Source organism: Hemicordylus capensis, chromosome 3, assembly GCF_027244095.1.
Source record: "Hemicordylus capensis ecotype Gifberg chromosome 3, rHemCap1.1.pri, whole genome shotgun sequence".
In the NCBI taxonomy this organism is placed as follows: domain Eukaryota; kingdom Metazoa; phylum Chordata; class Lepidosauria; order Squamata; family Cordylidae; genus Hemicordylus; species Hemicordylus capensis.
Window position 1 is genome coordinate 276,572,419 of NC_069659.1, and position 16,774 is coordinate 276,589,192.

At 41.7% G+C, this 16,774-nt stretch overlaps 1 protein-coding gene across 14 annotated transcripts in view; it reads right to left on the minus strand.

The window, feature by feature from the left end:
• Nucleotides 1-16,366, minus strand: part of PDCD4 (programmed cell death 4) — a 33,856-nt gene extending 17,490 nt beyond the window's left edge. For 3 of the 14 annotated variants that reach the window (XM_053309282.1, XM_053309281.1, XM_053309280.1), the window contains exons 1-3: nt 7,329-7,479; nt 1,736-1,899; nt 608-714 (exon numbers count right to left, since the gene is read on the minus strand). In XM_053309282.1, the coding sequence (XP_053165257.1) occupies nt 608-650 (43 nt within the window). In that variant the 5' untranslated portion in view covers nt 651-714; nt 1,736-1,899; nt 7,329-7,479. Of the gene's footprint in view, nt 1-607; nt 715-1,707; nt 1,900-6,175; nt 6,304-7,292; nt 7,482-16,208 lie in introns of those variants that run through there. The other 11 variants (XM_053309278.1, XM_053309268.1, XM_053309279.1 and 8 more) reach the window with 9 other exon arrangements.
• Nucleotides 16,367-16,774: the final 408 nt, after the last annotated feature.

Sequence of the window (16,774 nt, forward strand, 5' to 3'; positions counted from 1 at the left end):
TTACCTTGGAAGCCAATTTTAAAAGCCAATTTTATCACTCAACAGTTCTTTTGCTCTGTTTCTCGGGAATGTATTTTTCCAATTGTTCTGATTAATCTTTTGAGGAAATGTTTGAAAACAATAAGCAACAAGGACCTAATTTTTCTTTGGGCCTACACCAGAGTTCAATGCAACACAAAGATCTATGCACTTAGAACAAGATACTTTGGAATAGAAAAACCTCAGTCATTAACACAGTCATTGACAAAGTCTCAATCCCATTCATGTATCTGATGAGAAAGGCTCTTGCTTAGGAAAGCTCATGATACTAGCATATGGTAAAAGTTCCCACATGACAGTTATATAATGTTTGAAAACTGCTCAGCTAGTCACTTGTGATCAAGTCTATGGAGAGTACAAGCATGTCAACACAAGTCACCACCAGGATGCACAGCACTACTGTGGAGATCTTTCACATGAGCAAAATAATTCATGAAGAACATCAAACATAATGCTCCCTCCATTTCAAAAAATCCTTTCTGTTGTATCCCATATGGCAGCCATAACATCTGAATTGGTCTGAAAATGCCAGCACACACAGCATTATTTTAGGAGGGCAAGATCTCACCTGTGGCATTGATGTTGTCTGTCTGCTCATTTTCTATTTCCATAGCTGTTCAACAGTATTTCAACTGAACTGAATGTAAATGCCAATTTGAAGTTTTTCTTTCAGACCTAAATACAGAACAAAATAGTTTAATGCAATTATACTGACTGCATAAACCTTAATTGTTCAATGCTAATTTTTCTGACAACTGTAAGAGAAAGTACTCTGTGAATATTCATCTTTACTCATTTTTCCCCCATTTTACTCAAATAATATTTAAAATTTAGTTAGCCAGATAAAATTAAATGTAATTCCTTACTCTCAAGGATTATTGTTTCATTTTACAGTCTCCCATTTAACAAAGGAAAGGGTGGCCAATGTCTTATTTAATTAGAACTGTGTGAGGTAAGTCACTACTATTTCTGTTTGCTGGAGGTAGAACTGAGGCTTAGCAATAGGTGCTTATTCAAGGCCATCCAACAACAGCAGCATTAAAAGAAGTCTGAGCCGAGGCCAATTAAGTCCAAGACCTGTACTATGTCCCTTTGAATATATGCAATATGTATAAAATTTACTTGTTATGTGCAGAATTGTTTAACATTTATTTAGCACTAACACCAACTCTGCTTAGCTGCTTTATAGACATGGGAGCAGGTTTGGCGAGGGCAGGGGGTTGTATTTATATAATATTGTTATCTGTCCTGTCAAAATACTCCACAGATTAAATAATTAAAACACTGCTGTACTTTTCAGTCTAAAAGCAAAATTCCGACTGCTGTCTTTTCACTTTCAACCAACTGCTCTTCTTCTAGTGTTTTATTCCATGACAGTACTTACAAAAGAGATGGCATTATCCACATCCTGTATTTCTAATCATATTTGTTTTAGATAGTATGGCTAAAATACTATCCCAGAGGGAAAGCAGAGAGACAATCCTACTGGAGCATATACTATGCAACACCAATTTTACCTGAACAGGTTTCATTAAGTATTTAGTAGTCTCATTAGTGTTACCAGCCACTATCTGCCCCATGTATTTTCTGCTTCTCCCACCTTTTATCAAGCAAACACCATGCATTGTTGAGTGGTGAGATTATGACATCAGGTCTCTTACATCATACCTCACAGCAAAGGGTTTTCCAGCATTACCTCAGCCAGTCAGGAGATATGTGATGTTCAGAAGCACTTTATTTTTGCTAGAAGAATTCCCTTATATCCCTTTCAAAAAGCAGAAGATGCCAAATTGAATGACTAGGTTGTGAGGTTAATTTCTTTCCTCTTTGTAGAGTATTCCATTACATGCATCCACTCTCCTTCAAATCCAAAAGGCAAAAACAACATTTGTAGAGCAAAGTATGTGACAACATAACACTGGGGTTAAGAAATAACATAAATGCAACTTCAGTTTTCTCCCAATTGTAACAGCCAAAAAGTCTCCATTTCAAGCAACAGCATAAGGAATTTATTTACACTGTACTTTTCAGTAAGACAACAATTTTAAAGATATATCAGGGCTGCACAACGTTGGCCATCCAGCTGTTGTTGGACTGTGTCTCCCATAACCCCCCCAGCCACAGTGGCCAATAGTCAATGATGTTGGGAAGCATAGTCCAAGAACAGCTGGAGGGTCAGAGTTGTGCAGTCCTAGACTACACACTTACATAGATCCAGTATGTATACTCAGTCTCAAGATGAGAAACTACAACTGCCTAGATACTACAATTACTCTCTAAGACAGGCCTGCACAACATAAGGCCCGGGGGCCAGATTCGGCCCACAGTGACTATTTTACGGGCCCCCAGGTACCCTGCAGCAACACAGGAGCGGGAAACTGCCTTATAGTGCCATCCTGTGCATGCTTTCTTAGAAATATGCTCCACTGGTGTGCCATGTAACTCCCATGTTACTCCCCTATAAGTATACCTAGCATTGCAGCCTGAAAGCAGAAAGAATTTAGGGAGAGGATAGGATTTGGCATTTGGGGCTGGCATGTACTCCAGGGGCCCCACTGATTGAGCAGGGACAGGACCTATTTTATGGCCACTACCCTTAGTTAAAACTATGGGTCCATTGACAGGGGGAATAGATTCACAAGTTTTAATTTTAATGTAATAATATGCTAAAAATTGACCTTGGCCCCTGCACACCAAGTTGTAGATGGTTCCGGCCCACCAGGGCATTTGAGTTGTGCAACCCTGCTCTAAGATAACATAACTCAATGGCTGATATCCAGACTAAATTACCTCTGGAATAATCTTATTGATCAGTAAGTGTCACCAGAAAGTAAATGGCCGACATTCAGACTGAAGTTAAATATTGTGTTTCAAATGTGACTTACCATTCCAATTATTTGGTGTAAAGGGGCTACAGGTAAAAAACATTAACTATTTATGTAGCCTTAGAATAACTTTGTCTGAACTGCAAGCTATACTATAAATGGGAAGAGAAAATATCAACATTGCTTATGTAGAAGACTGAAATATCAGTCACATATTCAAATTACAGCCAAGAGTATTGTGGCATCTTAAAGACTAGCACATTTGTTTTACTGTTGTGCACTAGAACCCATTTCATTGGATGCAAGATGAAAACTCTCATCCAGAAAGGTTATACTAAATAAATTGCTTAGTATTTAAAGGTACCACAAGATTTTTGGTGGTTTTGCTGCAACAGACTAGCATGGCTATCCCTCTGGAAGTTATATTTAAATTTAAAGTCTTCAAAATTGTAAGTGAAGAATGTATACATGTTTTTCAGATAGTTTATCCTTAAGCCTCACCGAAAGCCCACAGTGTAGTTGGCAATTTAAAAGTTTATTTTCACAATAATTCTTTAAAGAACACTAAAGTTAACATGAGAACTATACAACTAATACAGATTTTTTTCTTTTGCAAAGTAGATGTTCATTTGTCTTACTACTGTATTACAGAAGTTTCTTCTAGAACCCAATGATCTCACTGAAGCAGCCTTAAAACATAGCGAAACAGACTGTGGTTCCAGAGTGCTTACAACATAATGCGGGGTGGGGTGGGGGGACAGCTAGCTATAAGGATTAATAAAAGTTTTTATGCCTTCCCTTGTCTGTCCATTTCTCACCCCAATATATTTGTCATTTTCTATTGCACAAAGGTCAGTGCTACATCTAGGTGTATAGGTCCATCTTTTCTGCAAATAGTTAACTGAGATGTTGATATTTGTCTTTACTGTTATTCCTTGTACAACAAATGTACTGCCTTATAAAATTAAGATAATGTTTATATGACAACATTGTTGGGTGCAAAGCAAAATTCTCCCTATATAGCTCCTAAGACAGCAGTTAAAGATAGTGATGAAGCCTTGAGCCAGATTGTAACCCAACCAATTGCTGTTTGGTTGGGTTACAACAGATTATTAACTTCTAACTCAAGTGCACTGTCACATACAAATGCAGGAAACATCCTATAAACCAACACCATGCAAATATGAGGTGTATTAAGCTGCAGCATAAACAAATCAACCGAAATATGATGGTGAGAGGGATGGATCAGGGCAGGAATAACACAAAATTCAATCACCTCAGTTAAATATCTGGCAACCACATCCAAGGTAAAGGTAAAGTGTGCCGTTGAGAACTCCTGGTGACCACAGAACCCTGTGGTTGGCTTTGGTAGAATAGAGGAAGGGTTTACCATTGCCTCCTCTGGCACAGTATGAGACGATGCCTTTCAGCATCTTCCTATATCGCTGCTGCCTGATATAGGTGTTTCCCATAGTCTGGGAAACATACCAGCGGGGATTTGAACCGGCAATCTCTGGCTTGCTAGTCAAGTCTTTTCCTGCTGTGCCATTAGGTGGCTCAAGGACATGTCAAAACTGCAAGCCTTCAGACTGCACTCAGACAAACCTGCCATGTATCATTAGCCACGTTTACTAGGTCTTTGCTGAATCTTCCTATGTTTGTGGCAAACATAGGCCGAAGTCTACAGGAAAAGAGAAATCAATCAAGTATCTGATGAACAACAGTTTATGACTGCCATTTCACAAACACTTCAGGGGCTGCAAGTCTGACAGCTGACAATTAACAGGTGGAACCGTAGAACTGCACAATTTGTAAAAAAAATAAAATTAAGCGGAGTGGCAGGACCTGTCTTCTGAAGATTACTATCTGTGCATAGCACACTTTAAAACAAACTAAAAAAGGAAGTGGTTGTATGGTTAGCTGATTAACAAGCAGCATCTTAGGAAACTGTGGTTTAAATGACATTTTGATGTTGATCTTATAAATTAACTTACACTTTCCTACAATATTTTTGCACAGCAGGCAGAACACATTAAACCATTTTCCTCAGCTGCAAAAATATGAATCCTGTAGCTCTAATGCACCGTGAGCGTTCATGGCAGCAACCTCCTCACCCAAATTAACATAATAAATATTACTAAGTAGTATAAATGTAATCTATACTAAATACGGGATATGAATTTAATATGATCTTTAAAATCATTTATTAAATCAGAATTAAATGTTTCATAGAGAATTATGTTTTCATCGGACCATCTTAAAATATTTTTTACTGATTTGCAAATGAATAGGATCCCTTTGAACTCCTTACATGTCCTAAGGGACTTTCATTCTAAAAATAATTTTAAACATTTTTGTGATCACTCAAGTTTGACTTCATGCAGACCAAAGCACTCTGAACCCTCAATTCAGTTACCTAAATCTTGACTAATTAACCTAATACGGACCTCCTACAAACAGTGCTAATAAGGGGAAATGGCAGATAACTATGAAGTGAGGAAATGCCCCTATTCTTCAGAAGAAAACATATTTCTTGGAAATGGGATCTTAATGGAAATTTTGTTGTGAACTGCTTTTTTAAAATGGTAGTATAAAAATGTAAGAAACAAAACAAAGCTTCCAAGTCCACCAAATACCTCCTGAGCATCAAGTATGCAAGCTGGTATGGTGAAGGAAATATCATGTAGAAGACACATTCTAGGAATATAGGAAGCTGTAAGTCAGACCACTGGTCCATCTAGCTCAGTATTGTCTTTACTGACTGGTAGTGGCTCTCCAAGGTTTCAGGCAGGATTTTCATCCAGCCCTACTTGGAGATACCAGGGAGTGAACATGGGACTTCTTGCATGCAAGCATGCAGATGCTCTTTCACAGAGCTATGGCCTCATCCCCTAAGGGTAATTAATATCTTACAGCAGTCAGCACTCACATGTAGTTACCAATGCAGATCAAGGTGGAGCATGTTTAGCAAAAATGACACTTCATGCTTACCACCACAAGACACCTCTGCTCTCTAAAAGACTAGCTTTTAGCAGCAAAATGAAAATTTTGTGGTAGTCTGGAGAAATAGACAGGAATGTTTATGGATTTTATGGAGTCACATTGGGGACCCTTATCAATTCTTGTAGTGATCCACATTTGTCCTAGCAACAGGTTGTGGGGAAATAAGTGCAGCTGATTGAAATGAGGAAATATTGCATAAAACTCAACACAACTTGATACCTTCCCATGCAATAATATTAAAGCACAGAACCAACCACCCACATGGGAAACTGTTCTCCAGACACAAGCTGACAGATAATGGAACAAACCTGAATTTGACTAAGTAGAGGAGGTAGAGCAGTGGTTTTCAAACTTCAGCAAACTCCTTCCACCACCTTGACTTGTCTGCTGCAGAACCTCTGAATGTTGCAGAGGATTCTGGGGCATGTTAAGAGCCCTGTTGGATCAGACCAAGGCCATCTAGTCAAGCATCCTGTTTCCCACAGTAGCCCAACTTGATGCCTCAATTAAGCCCACAAGTAAGTGATGAAGAGAATACCCCCTTTTCCACCACTGCTCCCCTACCACTAACCCGCCTCTGAATGTGAAGCAGCCTATAGCCATCAAGCCTAGGAACTACTGACAGACTTCCTCCCTGTTTTATGGTGTAATTATGCAGGCAACCCACAGGCCAGGCCAGCTAGGACTCCAGGTTCCTTCTTGCAAAGGTACTCGAGGACAACACAGAGCACCCACACTGTTACCCTTTGGTTGTGTTAGGGAGGAAGATCTGCAACTGGCAGGCAGTTGCTTTTTCTTTTTTTCTTTCTTTAAGAGCAAGTGTCTGGCTGCCATAACTGGTATTTTCACTGAGGAACCACCGTCCAGGGAACCCCAGGATTCTCCATAACACAGTGTGAAAGCACTACTGAGGGCAAGGAAAAGGGATTCCAGTTCTGGACAACCAGGACCATGCCCGAGGCGAGGCAACTAAGTGACTGACAGGTGCGGCAGCTGATGGCGCATCCTCAGCCTTGCTCAAAGACCAGCAACACCAGGTGGGGGCGGGGGCGACGAACGGACCGAGGAAGGCTCCCTCCCGGCCTTCCAATGGGCACGCTTCTCGGGGAAGCGGAGAGGATCGGCCCCGTTAGTGCTTGTGTGGGGCCATTATTTGAGGTGTGAGGAGGTGGTGGTGCTGCTGTGTGTAGACCTAGTCGCGAGGGAGAAGGGCGGCGGTGGCGGCGGCGGCAGCGACCCCTCCCCCTGTTCAAGAGAGCCTTTTCTACCACAAATCCAGCGGGCACGCGCGCCCTTTTCTCCTCGGAGGCGGGAGCGCCTCGCTAACCTCCACACAGACCTTACAGGTGGGCGGGGAAGCGCCCCCCACCCCGAGCTTGACTTACTGACGAAGGGCTCCCTCACTCACTCCCACCCCCCACTCACTTTTCCCGAGGGCGGGGAGAGGGAGGGTCGCATTACCGTAGGCGGCGGCCCCGGAGCTGCCCCACGCGACCACTCCGCTCCCCCCTCAGCCGCCGCCGCTGTCCGCTTTCCCTCGTTTGTGTTTGTTCTGCCCAGCAACCCAGCCACGAGCGCCCGCGTCTGATTGGCTAGCCTGGCGCTGCTGGTTGCAGCCAATGGAAAAAGAGATAAGACGGGTATCCGAGAGGGCGGTACGGAGGTGTGTTCAAAACCAACAAAGGGGGGGGGGGGATATACGGTTCAAAGCCCCAGAGGTAGAAAAGGAGGAAACGGGAAGGGGCGAGTGACGCTAGTGCTGGGCGCAACCATTTACCCAGCATACGGAGGAGGAACCAAGGAACATAGGAAGCTGCCACATACTGAGTCAGACCACTGGTCTAGCTAGCTCAGTATTGTCTTCACAGACTGGCAGTGGCTTCTCCAAGGTTGCAGGCAGGAATCTCTCTCAGCCCTATCCTTGTGTGTGAATCTTTGTAGATATATCATGTACAAACAACCACTTTGTATATAATTGTGCTTTGGCAACGTACTGTATGCTTTGGTAGTTTGTTGGTTCAATAAAAAAAAATATTGTCCTATCTTGGAGAAGCCAGGGAGGGAACTTGAAACCTTCTGCTCTTCCTAGAGTGGCTCCATCCCCCGAGGGGAATATCTGACAGTGCTCACACTTCTTGTCTCCCATTCATATGCAACCAGGGCAGACCCTGCTTAGCTAAGGGGACAAGTCATGCTTGCTAAAGTACGAAGAAAGAGAGCTAAACCTCTGAATTCTGTGGGACCACAACACTGTGACCAGTCAACAGTTTTCTCTCTTTGAGTGGACAGAGAGAAATTCTTCTCCCTCTCACATAACACTAGAACTAGGGGTCATCCCATGAAATTGATTGCCGGGAAATTTAGGGCCAGCAAACAGAAGTATTTTTTTCACACAACGCATAATCAACTTGTGGAATTCTCTGCCACAAGATGTAGTGACAGCCAACAACCTGGATGGCTTCAAGAGGGGTTTGGATAATTTCACAGAGGAGAGGTCTAGCAACAGCTACTAGTGAGAGGGTTATAGGCCACCTCCAGCCTCAGAGGCAGGAGGCCTCTGAGTACCAGTTGCAGGGGAGTAACAGCAGGAGAGAGGGCATGAACTCAACTCCTACCGGTAGGCTTCCAGCGGTATTTGGGAGCCACTGTGTGAAACAGGATGCTGGTCTAGATGGACCTTGGGCCTGATCCAGCAGCGCTGTTCTCATGAATATATACAAGGACTTCTTCTACCTCTTAAACATTCCTCTTTTGTACGGTGCCATCTATTAAAACACTAATCTGTCTTGAGTTCCAATTTTTGGAAGAAAGGCATATAGCAATCGAACCAATGAACCAACCCTTCTCAAAGACTACGAAATTCAAGTGTGGAACACCGATTGAAGGCATTTTATTCATATTTTTGAGGTTTTAGTCACATAGGTACAGTTCAAGCTTGTGCACTCTTGTTTCTTTGGAAGTAAGTCACACTGTGCAATGGGCCTCCTCAAGGACAAGTGTACAGAGGATTGCACTGAAGGTGTTTCATGTTTTTTAATGACACAAGATAATTTCACCAGACTGGCAGGCAGAAAGGCATGAGCTGAAGCTTTTTGAGTAGGGAAATACAGTGATAAAATATTCTGCAAATGCTGAATTTCTGTCATGTAGCTGTTATGTTTCCGTCTCAATAAAAGGTTGCCAAACCTATTCCACAGCTCAAATACACTTACTTCGACTTGATTTCAGCAGGGCGTCCTTAATGAATAAGACAGTACACCAGTAACACTAATGAAAGTTTTGCCACTAACTTAATCCCTAGCAAACTATATCTCTGTAGTTTGCAGCTGAAGTACATATATTAGTTCATGAGAGAGTTAGTTGTAATACATGCTTATTAAAAATCACAAACAATGGTACCTAAGACAAAACTCGGTTACTTCAGCAGAAGTTAAAACCGTGTTTTTTGAGATCAGGCACAGTTTTTGAAGACCATATAAACATCTGAAGTATAAGAACAGTCACTGCAATAGAACTATGTACGATGACAGTCATTGTCACCTGCCCAGTGAGTGGTGTGATTTCTGGGAGTGACTAGTTAAGAACAGAGGTGTTGACCATAATAGCATCTGTACAATGTCTGTGCAGACAGGAAGGCTTTAACAACCCTGACTGGCTAAACATTCATAAAGCTTGTAATTAATTCCTGTTAAACACATTGTATTTTAAAATGCATATTAGTACTTGTTCTAGTTAACTGACAGAACAAAACCACTGAATATTTATATACCATCTTTCAACCCGCCCCCCCAAAAGTTATCAAAGTGATGTACATAAGAAAATAGAAGGTGGTTATCCTTCCCAAAAGATCACACAATCTAAAAAGAAATACATAAAAGGCACCAGCAGCTGCCACTTGAGAGATGCTATGCTGGTCTCAATAGAGGCAGTTGCTCTCCTCCTGCTGAGAGAACCCCACTTTAAAAGGTTCCTCATGCCATTAGCAGAGATAGTATTCCAAAATAATTTGGTTCTCTGAAATACCATAATATTTGAAGGCTGCATATGGCAGTAACCACTGATTACTCTTCATCAGGAAATACTAAGTTGCATTTTAACTGATTTTTTTTTTTAACCCAGCATTGTGGTTGTTTGTTGCTTTTGCCACTTCCCATCAAAATATCAGATGGGTTTATTCTTTTTTATTTTAAGGAAACCAAGCAAGCTTATGGTTATAAAGCGCTTGAAAGAAAGTTTGGAACTGCACAGCTTCATGTCTGCTTATTGCTGTCCCCCCACTCCACCAGGCATTCATCTTTTCTTGCCAAAATATTCCAAATTCTGTAGTCTAATACTGGGGTATAAATAAATAAAGTACATAGAAAAGATGCAAAGTGTCATGGCATCCAGACAACTAATAGGCTTGTTTTGGCAGTTACCTTTGTAGCCTCAAATAAATAGTTACTGAGATGCATAATTTTATGTGTATTTCAATTATCTGTATCTTTTACTGTGTAAAATGTAATAATTATGTAAAGCATACTTTTTATTATTGTAAAGCGTTTACTATTGAAATAAGTAGGAGACAGCTGAAGCACAAAGGAAGCAAGCTATCTTTGCAGTATATCGCTTCCCTTCCTTCTGTCTTGCAAAGCAATCTGTTTCTCAGAAGTACAAGCATTTTGATAATTCAGAAGTTTTTAAGCTATCACTGAAACAAATTTTGTTAGAAAGAACCTGTAACTTTGTACACAAGAGGAAGTTTAAAGAATCTATTTACATCAGTTACTCAATTGTTTTATACAATAAATGATGATCTCCTGTGCATAATCCAGCATCTTATTTCTTCTTTAATACATAAATCCAAGCCAGTGAACATAAAGAACACGTTTTAAGTTGGCTTTTGTCTCAAAGCAGATAACAATTATTTCATTTTCAGCTCTGTACAGCACAGCAGCACCTAGTCCATACTGTGCTATTCACTAGACTGTGCTGTAAGCAACCAAGCCACCTCTGTCTTGGAACAAGATCTTTGTACTATCTGCCTGATATTTCTTCCTTTCCCACTCATACCCAAAAGCAGTGCTTAAGGCTTTGGAGATTTAGTGTCAAGATTAAGCAGTTAGACTAGCAAATGTCTTAGGTTAGGTAGACAACTGCTCTTGAGACAGATATTTGAATGATTCCCTCTGGCTGCATAAGCACTGGTTCACATCTGCAGTCCACAAACTCAATATTAAGTAAACTAAAGTAAACGAGTCTACAAGCCCAGTCCTAACCATGTTTGATCCTTAGTAAATCCCCTTGATTTCAGAGCAATTTACTTCCAAACAAATATCCATAGGCTTGCAGGAAAATTGTGCAAGCTACATACTGGCAGAACTGCAGTAAACTAGCTGAATTCTATACAGTCAATGACACTGAAATAACTGACTTAAGTTGTTTGAGGATCTGCTCTAAGAGCACACACACAAAAAATACATGCTAAATGGCTAAAGATTAACCTCACTCCACCCACGCAAAGAGACCTTTCCCTGACCTCCCAGTCAGCCTGCTTTATATGCGTAAAAGTACACCCTGAACCTCCCTTTTAATTACATACTGTGCACTCTGGTAGAATTCTAAAGATAACCATCCCTAATTAGAATGCTCAATCCTAATTGCATTATTAAATATTGTTACTACTGGCACTTTCCTGCAAAGCAAATCAGTATGCTTCACAGATTCTCCCAGGCTACCACTTTTTCAGGACTGTTTTAGGAGCAAGATATTTTGTGTGTTCCCATTCTATGCCTGCGACTCTTCTCTGAAACAAAATTTATTAATCCCTTTGCAAATGTATCCTCTTCAGTGTAAGTTTAAGGTTCTGTACAGCTTGCCTAGGGAGCAAGATGATATTAGTTAAATCCCCGCCGGTGTGCTTCCCATACTGGGCCTAGTCAATATATATTTGTAGTCACCTATATTGGGCAGCAGCGATATAGGAAGGTGCTGGAGGCGGATGCTCACTTCAGTGACAACGGCAAAGGCATCATCTCATACTACGCGGGAGAAAGGCAATGGTAAACCATTCCTGTATTCTACCAAGAAAACCACATAGCTCTGCAGATGTCGATGAGGAGTCGACATCAGCTTGACAGCACAATCTGTCCTACTTCAAGAACAGTGGTCTCAAGATAAGCCTAGACTTCAACCTAAGTTAGCAGTGCTCTAAGATAGTAACTATAAAAGAGACAAGCTGGGCTTGTTAGCATCAGGTTTTTAAAACAAGTCAAAAATCATCTGTATATCATGCAATGACAGTACTCACTTATATTGTCTGCACTATAAAGAGAGCCAGTGTGGTGTAGAGGTTAGAGTGCTGGACTAGGACTGGGGAGACCCGAGTTCAAATCCCCATTCAGCCATGATACTTGCTGGGTGACTCTGGGCCAGTCACTTCTCTCTCAGCCTAACCTACTTTGCAGGGTTGTTGTGAGGAGAAACTTAAGTATATAGTACACTGTTCTGGGCTCCTTGGAGGAAGAGCGGGATATAAAGTGTAAACAACAACAACCATCTAGGAATCTGTGTGTGTACATTTTAAAAATGTAAATGCTATAATGTGTACTGGTTTAAAAGAGGCAATGCCCCTAATCCAATATATTATAAATGCATGCTATTAATTTGTGATCATGGGCATTTGTGGGAACGGGGGGAGGGGGGCAGCTGCCCACCCCCAACCCCAATTCATGGCAAGATTAGTGTAGAGTAGCAGTTGCTTTTATTTATATGTATATATATTTGCTCTCCCTCCAACACACACACACCCCAATTTCTGCAGATTTTTGTGATTGGCAAATCACTTATGAATGTGCCTGTTCTTAAATCAGTTCAGCTCTACACAAATCCTATCGTGCAGTGGGGCTTGCACACTAACATAGGTTCACAGGCAGCTGCCATATACTCAGAGTCAGACCATTGGTCCATCTAGGTCAGTATTGTCTACACAGACTGGCTGCTGCTTTTTCGAGGTTAAGGGAAGGAGTCCCTCTCAGCCCTATCTTGGAGATGCCAGGGAGGGAACCTGGAACCTTCTGCATGCAAGTGCTCTTCCCAGAGCAGCTTCCCCTGAGGGGAATATCTTACAGTGCTCACATGTAGTCTCCCATTCAAATGCAACCAGGATGGACCCTATTTGGCAAAGGGGACAATTCATGCTTGCTACCACCTAATGGTGCAGCAGGGAAATGCTTGACTAACAAGCAGAAGGTTGCTGGTTTAAATCCCCATTGGTATATTTCCCAGATTATGGGAAACACCTATATCGGGCAGCAGCAATATAGGAAGATGCTGAAAGGCATAGGAACATAGGGAACATAGGAAACTGCCATATACTGAGTGAGACCATTGGTCTATCTAGCTCAGTATTGTCTTCACAGACTGGCTTAGCGGCTTCTCCGAGGTTGCAGGCAGGAATCTCTCTCAGCCCTATCTTGGAGAAGCCAGGGAAGGAACTTGGAGCCTTCTGCTCTTCCCAGAGTGGCTCCATCTCCTGAGGGGAATATCTCACAGTGCTCACACTTCTAGTCTCCCATTCATATGTAACCAAGGCAGACCCTGCTTAGCTATGGGGACAAGTCATGCTTGCTACCACAAGACCGGCTCTCCTCTCCTAATAATCTCATACTGCATAATCTCATACTGCACGGGAGTGCAGTAATAATCTCATACTGCATAATCTCATACTGCACGGGAGGAGGCAATGGTAAACCTCTCCCTCTATTCTACCAAGGAAAAACACAGGGCTCTGTGGGCACCAGGAGTCAAAATCAACTTGACGGCAGACTTTACCTTTACCACAAAACCAACTCTCAAAAACCTAGACTTTTGCCTGGCAGAGATTTTAGAGCTTCATGATACAATTCTTCATGTGAACCTTTTCCAAGCACGTGGAGGCACTGATGGGAAAAGCTTCAGCTACTGAATTTCTTCCTGCCATGCAGGTGTCTGTAGACAGACACATGACCCCCTACCAGAAAAAAAATTGGCAATCTTGTCCATAACAGGATGGCAGAAATTGCTTTCATTTATCACATCAGTTCTACTGTACTACTACAGCCGTCACACAGGTCTCCTCACCCCCCCCACCCCCGACACTCACTGCCAGATGGTATATGTTAAATCATGGTGTCCAACCTTTTTAGCAACAGTACCACTCACTAATCAAATCCAAAGTATGAGCCTTACTACAGTACAAATCCTCCCCAGTCTGCTAGGCCTTCCTGTTTGCGTTCTTGCCACAAGTTGGCTACCATGTGCTAAAAATACAATGTTATTTTAAAAAACAAACAACCAACCTTCTTTCCAGTTTCACATTTTGCAGCTAATAACATGACTGGCACCAAGTGTGCTTTTGAGTCACACCCAAACACAATACTATTCTATTTATGTGGAAATGAAAGTCAAAGGAATAGGTTTATATGACCAGTGAGATTCTCCTTATGGAGAAATTAGGAGGCAAGGTGCTTCCCCCCCCGCCTTGTAATGACCCAGGAGAAGCATAGTTTTAAATAGGTACATAGTGCCCTAAACATTCCATTGTCCCAGTTCCCACAAAGTGTCCTTTGAAGTGTTGCATAAAACTGCAAAGGAGTCTAGGTTATAATTTTGTACCTAAGCAATTATAAGCAGCTGAAAACCAGATTGCTGTTTCTCAAGGATTTATCTATTTGATTTATATACCACACTTCCAAAAATGGCTCAGTGTGGTTATTATTATATACAATATACAATATACAATATACAATATACAATATACAATATACAATATACAATATACAATATACAATATACAATATACAATATACTATCTATCTATCTATATATATTAAAAAAATTATCTATTATAAGGATAACAAAGCGATGTTTTTGAAGGGACCAAAAATTGTTTAGTCAATTTTCCTCTTCAAATTCAGAACCATCTAACCACAAAGTACTGGAAACAGAAAGAAAGGGTACCTCACAATGAAATCCTATGTACTCATAAGAAAGTGGCTGACATGCCGACTAAAGATTCTCAAGGAAATCCCATTTGAAATTTGTTTCATTTCAAAGGGAATTCCACAAGTAAATTTAGTCAGGGTGTCAGCCACCGGGTTGCACTAGATAGTAGCCTTAAAAGTACTCTCCCTGCACCTCCCTAGCCCAGCAGGGGAAGGCAGGAGGGGGCATTTCTAAGGCTGCTACCCAACGCAACACAGTGGCTGACATCCTGACTAAATTTACTAGATGCACCAGATCACTCAAGCAAGCCAGAACATGCAATTCAGGGAAAGACAAATGGTTCTCAAGTCAGTAGTCAATTATCAGACCGAGGAGGATCCAGAAAAACACTCTCAATCAGACAATGAACAGAGGCAGAAGTCATCAACAGAGTCGGAGATAATAATTACTGAACAGCACCACCATCCAACTTCCTATCACTAGTTATGGCAATATCTGCTGCACCAGAAGAGAAAACAACCACAACATTATACTTGGTGCTGCTAAGACCTCGCCCCCTTCATAACGCCACTGGGCCTTAACTAAACCAATGGAAACGAATACATTTCTTTCACACATGTATCCAAATTTGCCTCAAACCCTGCAAAGTATGCAGGCAAAGACGTAAGACTGGCAGCCAGGGCAGATAACTGATCTTGCAATAACGTGTTAATAACAAAAGCCATAACTTCCATAAGCCTAAAAATAAGTTTAACGCAGTCACTGCATAAGTGCATTTCGCTTACCTCGAAGTATTCTTACTTTAATCTACTGAGCTGGTCGTCTAAGAGTCCGATCCTACGCATCTTTATTGAAAGCATAGGAGTTGCTACAGCATACTCCTATGAACACTTAGGCCCCCTCTCCTGTAGCTATGCCCCTGAGTGCGACATATTTCGGGGGAGGGGATGCATAGGATCGTGGTGCATCTCGTCTAAAGCGGCAGTCCCATACACATTGACTTGGGAGAAAAGTGGGTTGAATCAAGTGGAACTTTTTATCGAACACGCACGCATAGGATCAGACTGTAAGAAAGGTACTCCTGCCAGAGTTATCCGATTTAGAACCACTAAATTCCCTGAAAATGTCCTTTCCCTTTTCTAGAAATTACTCTGTATTCACTTTAGAGAGGTGCGGGGGGGGGGGGGGGGGAGAGGTCAAATCCGATTTCCAAAAGTCTTTTAAGAAACAGCTTCACAAGTAACAGGAAACCCCACTAACGGTTTTGCACAAAACTCCTTGAAACAGGAGGTCTGTAGGCTGGCTAATTTACTACGCTCGATTTCTTTCACAGCAAGCATGGCAGCTGGAGGAACAGAGAACTACCAGCTTACTTACACAAGCAAAAGATAGAAAGTCACCCTTTTCCTCCTCCTGCTTTTATTCTGCTGTTGCTGATACGAGTCTGGCACAGAACACTCTTTTCTGTTGCCTTCTCTTCAATGGAGAACCTCCGGATTCCTCCGCTCTCTCACACTTCGGATTGTTTTCAAACAGTCCTTTGCTTTCCCCACATGTCTAGCCCACGGGGCAGTCCCGCCCACAAAGCAGAAGAAACAAAGCTATTGGAAGGGGCTGGCCATATAATTAGAATAGTCTCCCGTCCTTTGGTGTGTAGTAGGTAGGGCGTGTGCTGTTACTTTTCCAGGGTTTGGGGAGGTGGTGTCAGCAGCCATTTTCTTTGGCGCACATAATTTTGTTTAGAAAAATTCCTTCAGATGCTAGTCTTGTCATTTGCGTTCGCAAGTCCACCAATACACTTAGTTAATACTACAATTTCTAGTATGTCCTCACGCTTGCGATTCATTCTGATTTCAGCAAAAGTGTACTCGGCAAACTTCCCAGTGGTATTTACAACGGATATTTGTGTTCGCTTTTCCTCGATTGCCTTCTATTTACCTGAA